Source organism: Terrapene carolina, unplaced genomic scaffold (genome assembly GCF_002925995.2).
Source record: "Terrapene carolina triunguis isolate 2854851 unplaced genomic scaffold, T_m_triunguis-2.0 Scaffold66, whole genome shotgun sequence".
Lineage (NCBI taxonomy): Eukaryota > Metazoa > Chordata > Testudines > Emydidae > Terrapene > Terrapene triunguis.
In genome coordinates, this window is record NW_020664417.1 from 44,508,442 (window position 1) to 44,517,238 (window position 8,797).

At 39.1% G+C, this 8,797-nt stretch overlaps 1 protein-coding gene across 3 annotated transcripts in view; it reads right to left on the reverse strand.

Annotated features, from left to right (window-relative positions):
• Positions 1-7,253: 7,253 nt before the first annotated feature.
• The window catches only part of PDLIM3 (PDZ and LIM domain 3), a 41,633-nt gene continuing 40,089 nt past the window's right edge, over positions 7,254-8,797 (reverse strand). For all 3 annotated transcript variants that reach the window (XM_024219254.3, XM_024219253.3, XM_024219255.3), the window contains one exon: positions 7,254-8,058. In XM_024219254.3, coding sequence (XP_024075022.1) covers positions 7,869-8,058 — 190 coding nt within the window. In that variant the 3' untranslated portion in view covers positions 7,254-7,868. The remainder of the gene's footprint in view (positions 8,059-8,797) is intronic.

Genomic DNA, 8,797 nt, shown 5'->3' on the forward strand with positions numbered 1-8,797 from the left:
CACGTCTTGTGGGAGAGTTAGCTTGGTTCCTCCCACTTTTTTCAGAGCAGCTGCTGCAAAGTGGTTGTTATGGAAGTATTTTGCAATTTCAACAATATTAGCCTTTATTTCTGGAACACTGAAGTCTTTGACTAGGAGGTGTATCAAATGAGCACTGCAACCATATGTTATTAGCTTGGGACTCTTTCTAAATTTCTTCTCATCTTGGATACATTTGCAGCATTGTCTGTGACCAAGCTGCGTACTAGACATTTGAATTTTTTTTCACAGTTTGTTATAGCTTTTACTGCTATTTCTTGTAAGTATTCTGCTGTGTGTGCATTTCCTGACGTCACATCTTACAGAAACAATTGATACAACAGAAGAAGGGAATGTCTTCAAGCACATACGACAGGATCATTGTGGACATTGCTCCACCCATCAAGACTCAGGTTAACAATTTCACCCTCTAGATCTTTTGCACGCTGCTCAATTTCTCTTTCTTACACTTTATCCAGCAATTTGCCTGCAACATCTGCTCTGTTGGGTGGACTGTATTCAGGTCTTAATAACTGAACCATGTTAATGAAGTGTGGGTTCTCAGTCATACAGAAAGTAGAGTTTGTTGCATAAACAAACCGGGCATTTTTTTCATCAATTACCTCTTTTTGTAATCTGCTGGTTCTTATCACAAACTTATCTATGATTGTTTCTGGATGATGGAACTTTTTTTTTCTTTTTGCTACAGGTGATATACTGTGGCTATGTGACATACATGGTGTGACTGAAACACTATCATTGGCAGATAACGCTGAAACTATAGAAAATGATGGTGATCTTGAAGGTGGATAGGTCTTCAGAATCCTGTATGTTGAGGATGGATTCTCCTAAACAAAATAAGTCAATGCAGTTATTTAATTATTATTACCATACTGCTCATTTAGTATTACTCATTGCATTTACTGACACTCAGTACTACTTGAAAGGTGAAATTGTAAAAGGAAGATCTGCCTATTTCAGCTATTTATTTTTTTTATCACAACTGCATCTAAAATGATAGTACCATAGAGTAACAACTATATTTTTTGCTCAACCATGAGAATTCAAGAATAGTCCAGAAGGAAGACAGGCAGTCCTTAAGAAAGAAGTATGAAATAAAAAAGTTTACCAACCTGAAGATCCTGCATGTTCAGACATGTTTTTTTCATCATCTTCAATGCAGCTTCCTCCTAAGAAGGAATACTTCTCATGATGTTGTTTTATTCAGGCAACCAGGCCTTGCATTTCTTTGTTACACTGTTTGCATTTTGCATGCATGCCTGTCTTACCCACAGGTAGAGGAACTTCATTCAAATATTCCCAAACTGGGTCTCTTTTATGGCCTGCTGCCATTATAGGTTTTCCGTTCTAGTGAGAGAATGGTATGGTAGATCTCAAATCAATGAAGGCTATATTCAGAAAAACCTCAAGACTTCTGGAATATGTTTCTCAAACAGTTTCACTTTTGTTTCTATTGCCTGTCCCTCCCTTCTCACATTTTTCTCCAGACTTCTTCTCTTTGTCCATATCTATTCTGCCCCCAACAATCTTCTATTCATTGAACTTTTTGAAACTTTGTACTTTTAGAGAGAGGTAAGGGATTGACTCTGTACACAAATTGCAGAGGGACAATAGGGTTGAGGTCTGTTGTTTCTTACCTTATAATATTATATTATATTATATTATATTATATTATATTATATTATATATTAAAACATTTTTGCTGTTAACAAACATGTTGTCTCTGGAGACACAAATCCATAGTTTGAGAACTGCAAAACTAAGCATCTCTGATGGTATCTTCTAGACTGAGCACTGAGTCCCACTGGGTAGATAGAAAGATTAATCTAAATAATCTATACAGAAGTCCCTGGAACCCTGTAAGATTGGGTCCCTAATCCATGAACTATTGGAACTCATTTGCAAAACTTTTCTTAAACATTACATAAATATATTGTCTCATACTATAGAATTAGAATTTATAATTCCTATTCCATGATGAGATATCTTTGAGCTATAATGTAGCTTAATTAAAACTATCTTTAGATAGGTTTTTTCCTCAAAAAGCATTTTATCAAAATAATCCAATTTAAATAAAAAAATCTGATTTTTTTTTTTTAAATCATTGATTTTTATCCACCATGCTTTAACATCATGAAAGAAACCTAAACAGCTGACTGGGACATGTCTTTGGACAATCAGTGTCAAAGCCATGTTATATCTTTTATTTCGGATACTATTTGCTGTTTGTACATTGTGAAAGGTGCAGCTTTATTTTAAGTATTCATATGCCTCAAAATAGTTTTGCTGTTTATGCAAAAGTAACATAGCTGGGGAATACTTTTTACACCTGTTGATCGACGTCTGAAGAGTCCAGATAACAAACATTTATACTTAGCATCTTACTCTCCGTCTGAAAATAAATGCTTATGGCTCTACAGGGCTCTTAGCTTTAAAAAAAGTATTTGTGCATAGTTGACACCGGTGGCATAGTAGCATTAAGCTATCATGATTACTGGCTACACCATTCTTAAGCTAGTGGATAAAGGTCTTCACTTTTGAGTTAGACATTTTATAAGGGAAATATGCCAGGAACTATTGACACCATAGAGAAAAAAGAATGTAGCCTTTGGATTGCTCTGGAGAGTGCCACTTAAATTTTAAATATATTTATATTTAGTTCCCTCAGATTGGAATTCGGCAGAGACTGCGGGACAGAAATCCAATTTCCCCCCCCTCCCTGCTATGTTCTAATCCAGGGTCTTTAATTCAGTCGGGAGTGGAACCCCTTCTTTCAAACCTGTTTCCTCTAGTTTACATTGCTGTTAAATCTTTGACATTGAGTGGTGACACTCACAATTAGATAAGATCACCTGCCAGATTTGTTAATGTCACTTGCAGACTCAGACCTTCTCTCAAAATAGCATCATGTCATGATGCAATGCCACTGAACTTCCCCAAAATGTTTTGGCATGAGGTCATGTACTTCAATTTTATTTCAACTTGACAACCTTCATATGTACTTACTCGTTAGTTTTTCCAATTTTACACTCAAGTATGTCTGGGCAGAGAAGGAGAAGTGAGTTGCTGACCTCTTGCTTTGAAATGCACCCTCAGGTTCCCACTCTTCTCTCTCCTTGCAAAGATGGAGGACTTTTTGCTGTAAATGAAAATTTTTTGCTTTCTTTTCTCAGAGTACAAACCCACAGATTTAGAAAGCTAATCTTGCCCCAGATTACACAGAAAAATAGAATCAATCATAGAAATGTAGAGCAGGAAGGGATGTCAAAAGATCATCTAATCCATCCCCTGATTGTCTAACTTTCCACAACCAAATCTCTGTACAACTTTTCATGAATGATGTACCCAAGTATTCGGATTCTAATATCTAAACTGTATTGCTAAATCTATTCACCTAAATTTGGGTTATTGCTGATTTTGTACTATGTATCATGTGACTTTTAAAAACAAACTCTGTATTTGTGGATAATCTAAGCACTATACTCAGATGTACAGACACTCTTTTTCTCAACCTATGTATTATATAATTTTTTTTTAACATTAGCTTTAATACAATTTTTATACCTAGACCATTTCTGGCAGGTGTTTGTCAGACATGTTATTGAAAACCTCCAATTCCAGGGACTCCACAACTTCATTAGGTAACCTCTTCCAGTCCTTAACTATCCTTATCATTAAAAAGATTTTCCTAATATTCAGGCACCCCAAATAAAATCCTGGAGACTTTAATCTCCACCAGTCCCTCAACAAATTTTAAATGTACTCTGCTGTGCTGCTGCATATGCCATGCTTCTGATATTGTCAAGTTACTGGAAGTCCACGCTGTGACACCCTGGCACCCCAATATTCATCACTGTCATGTAATTAGGATATGTTTTGTACAAAGTATGCCTTGTGAGCTTTCATACTAAAAGTCTTCATCTGCTAGACATTAATATCTTGTTGGATTGTATGTGCTATCGTCATATGTGAAGTTATGAAGTTCGGCTATGTGTGTGTTACTGAAACATGTTGTGAGGTTGAAAGCACCCACAAGCAGCCTTTCAAGTACAACAAGAAAAAGGCCAAACAATGTTAATGGCTTATTGAGGAAATGCACACAAGCACAAGGATTACCCCAGGAACTGTGTACGATAGAAACCTCTCAGAGACAGCACTACACAACGGGAACTGTTTGACCCAGGTCACATCAAAAGAGCTTTCCAGCAAGTAGGAAGAAGATATAAAAGGGGGAAAATGACATCATGTTGGTACCCCACTCTCCCTACAACAACACACCTGGAAACACCTGAGGAATAAAGACTGAACAAGGGGGAAGTGATGGGCCCAGGCTAAAGGAATTTCTAGCCTGTGTATGAAAACCTGGGAAACCCAAGCTGCAAAGCCAAGGCAGCTTGTGCCTTAAGAATCTGCCAGCCTGTTTATCACTCAGGGTGAAAATTTGCTAATTCATATCCTGCCTATCTAGTAATGTTAAACTCAGTTTGCGGTTTTGTTTATTTATTAGGTAATCTGCTTTGATCTGTTTGCTATCACTTATAATCACTTAAACTCTATCCTTTTGTAGTTAATAAACTTATTTTGTGTTAAAACAAGGAGTCCGGTGGCACCTTAATATCAGATTTATTTGGGCATAAGCTTTCGTGGGTAAAACCCCCCGACTTCTTCAGATGCATGGAATGAAAATTACAGAAACAGGCATAAATATATATTGTCATATGAAGAGAAGGGAGTTACCTTACAAGTGGAGAACCAGTGTTGAAGGCCAATTAGGTCAGGGTGGTCCACTCCCAATAATTGATGAGGAAGTGTCAATACCAAGAGAGGGAAAATTGCTTTTGTAGTAAACGATCCCCCACTCTCACAGGCCTTGGGAGGCAGGCCAATCCTCACTGACAGACAGCTTCCCAATCTGAAGCAAATACTCACCAGCAACTACACACCACACAACAAAAACACTAACCCAGGAACCAATCCCTGTAACAAACCCTGTTGCCTTCTCTGTCCCCATATCTACTCTAGCGACGCCATCATAGGACCCAATCACACCAGCCACACCATCAGAGGCTCATTCACCTGCACATCTACTAATGTGATATATGCCATCATGTGCCAGCAATGCCCCTCTGCCATGTACATTGGCCAAACCGGACAGTCTCTACGTAAAAGAATAAATGGACACAAATCAGACATCAGGAATGATAAAATACAAAAGCCAGTAGGAGAACACTTCAATCTTCCTGGACACTCAATAAAAGATTTAAAAGTAGCCATTCTTCAACAAAATAACTTCAAAACAGACTTCAAAGAGAAACTGCTGAGCTACAATTCATTTTCAAACTTAACACCATTAATTTGGTCTTGAATAGGGACTGGGAGTGGCTGGCTCACTACAAAAGCAATTTTCCCTGTCTTGGTATTGACACCTCCTGATCAATTATTGGGAGTAGACCACATCCAACCTGACCTAATTGACCTTCAACACTGGTTCTCCACTTGTAAGATAACTCCCTTCTCTTCATATGACAATATATATTTGTCTGTTTCTGTAATTTTCACTCCATGCATCTGAAGAAGTGAGTTTTTTTACCCACGAAAGCTTATGCCCAAATAAATCTGTTTGACTTTAAGGTGACACCGGACTTGTTGTTTTTGTGGATACAGACTAACACGGCTACCCCCTGATACTTATTTTGTGTTTTAATCCAAACCAGTGTGCATTTGACTAAAGTGTCTGGGGAAAAATCTCAGCTTGGTTACCACAAATGTGCATGGTCCTTTTCACTTTTAGGGAGAGGTGGACCAGGTATTAAACCCACGTACTGGCCAGATTTGACCAGGGCAGGACGGTACTGCTCTGGGGTCCTAGGCTGGGAGGCTGGTGGTTAGAGAGTCTGCATGTGACTGCAGAGGGGTGTGTCCCTACCTGTGTGAATGCTGGTGAAAGTGGAAGCTTGGAGGGCCTTGCAACTTGTCCCAGCAGCAAGGTGAGAGGGAGCTTGCCAAGGTGGTGGGTTATAGGGCTCAGTGGTACCCCAGTTCCAGGTGGCACCCCGGGGGGAGCCCATCACACACACTTTCTCTCATTTCATACCAGAAAGGCAAAATACAAAATCTTGATTATATAGATTTATTTCTACTTTCAATTTTTATTAATAAAGAAATGAACATTACAAACTATGATTTTAAAACATAGATTACACTTAAGCTTCTCAGAATTGTATGTATTCCTTGCGTTCCCACTTTCAAAAGAAAATTTAGATTTACTTTACAGAATTTCATTAATGGAAATAAGTAATAATACATATAGTCTTCCTGGTGCTTTGGAAGCATTATTTTTGGTGTTTTAAAATTAATTAAGGAGCCATCTTTATTTAAAAAGTCATATTGTGTATTGTTTGTATATGCACACTCTTGTTATATTTAATATGTGATGACATGCACAAATTTTATAAACATTTAAATTCTGAAATAATACATTAAGGAACCTTGAGAATTGTTGAAATACACAGGCGTTAGGTTTCAGATTTCAAGATGCAACTTTAATGGGGTTTTTAGTATGTGTTTAAAACATACACACTATGTTATTTTGATTCAGTGTTCTGCATGATTTAAGATCTTTTGGTAGAATGGGAAAATATTTAGGGGCTTTCTGTACTCAGTTTTTCATGTCTCTGCTAGGTTTGTATGCTTGATGTGAAAGTTTAATTTTTTATAGCATAAGTTGTATTTAAATACAGTCATAAGCAATTTACTATGGTTTTGATACTTACTGTAAACACTAAGGCTCAATTTTTCATATAGGTGCGCACCTAAGTGTACATGGACTTGTACACATACCTATTGGAGGCACATGGTTCGTCAGATGCACATGTACAGAGTTGTGTACCTACACATACCTATAAATGCACACAAGATCCAGACTTGCTATGCACATTGGAAGATAGGCATGACTAAGTCTGGCCTGAGCAAAAGTGTATACATATTTAGACATACTCCTGATTGAAAATTTGGTCCTTAGTGGATTTCAGAAAATGCTCAGCTGTAAGCATTTTCTTTGGCGTTCACCAAGTACTTAGTGCAGGATCTTTCCTTGACATATTTTAATTATCAGTAATTATAAATGCTGCCAAAATTTTTAAATTTACCAAATCTAACTTCATTATGACCATACCTTCCCATTTTTGCTATTTATGTGTGTGTGTGTGTGTGTGTGTGTGTTTGCATTTGCATGTCTCCATCAGAATTTCATGGTAAGTAAATGAAAACACACTCTCATTGTAGTTTGCACTCTGCAGTTCATTGAAATATGGGACATGCATTCTACTCTACTATAAGCAAGCTTCACTGTGCTTGCTGTTCTATTATATAAAATTAATACCAGTCTTTTATTACATTTGTTGCACCAGGAGGTGTAAACAAATAGACTCTCAAATATCAAAGTAAGGAAAGCAAAGCTTGTTTTTGTGGCATAGGGTAATGATAGTTGAATGATTTTATGGCTGAAGCAGACATTGATAACTGCAGTTTGGTAATATAGGTGTAAAATTCCTGCTTTTTTTAATGGACTGACCCTTTGAGGGATTGAGTTATGGGAGTTGCTGCCTTATACTCCATTAAATTACACTGGCAGCTTCAAAGATAATTACTTTGCAAAATGTTTCTGGTATATATGCTATTGCTGGCTAATGAAGCTTCTGCATCACTCCCACCTCCAAAAGAAAATCTGCTACTTTGGATTAAGGCAGTAAGTTCAGTCAGTTGTAGTGTGTGGCTCTAAGCTGTTATTGTCTTTTTGTGTGCATGCATGTGTGTCTGTTAGCACAGGACTAGCACTTTGGATAAACGGTAACTGCTTCGTATCCCTCTGGTGGCCTCATGCGGGCTCGTGCATGAGTTTCACAGTATAATTGTCCCTCCACAAAGAAGTAGCCCTTTTGTTTTAGGTTGGTATTGCAGTCAGAGCACACAAAGCATTCTGGGTGCCGGTACTTGTCACGCGCCTTCACCACTGCACCACTGTTTATGAAAATAAAGAAGAGAAAACTAGATTAATAGAGGAGAATGAATTTAGAGTAGAACAGAAATGCATGGCAACATGACATATAAAATAAATACTGTTTCTCTATCATAGGGGGCTTTTTGGTAATGCCCGCGGAGTTATGTGCATGTTCTGCCAAGTGCTAGGAAAATATTTTAAAGCTGGAAGTTGATTCTGAGCAGACCTTTTCCTGTGTAAATATAAAATGTCATATGGAAGTCTCAGTACTCCACTGGAAGATCAGTATTTCAAAGACCACTGCCTCTTTCAACTATCGTATACAGCAGGGGTTGGCAACCTACGGCACGCGTGCCAAACACGGCACGCAAGCCGATTTTGAGTGGCATGCTGCCGAGGTCCCGGCCTCCAGCCCCACTCAGCCCCCCTGCCCACTGCTCTCCACTGCAGGGGCAGGAGGCAGAAGCTTGGTCCTGTGGCAGCCAAGCTTCCCCCCTCTCCCGCTTCTTCCCCCAGCGTGGTGCTTTCCTGCCCCTCCTTCTCCCCCTCCCTCTCCCTGCGCCGATCAGCTGATCGCCCTTGCGAGGGGGAGGGGGAGTGGAGCGGAGCAGAGCCGAGCGGCAGCGTGCTCCCTGCTCCGTAGAGGAGGTAGGGACGGGACCTTGGGGAAGGGGGTGGAACAGGGCATATCCCTTCCAGCCCCCTGCCATGAGCCGCTTAGGGCAGGGGGCTGGGAGCACCCCCACGAGCCGAGCACCC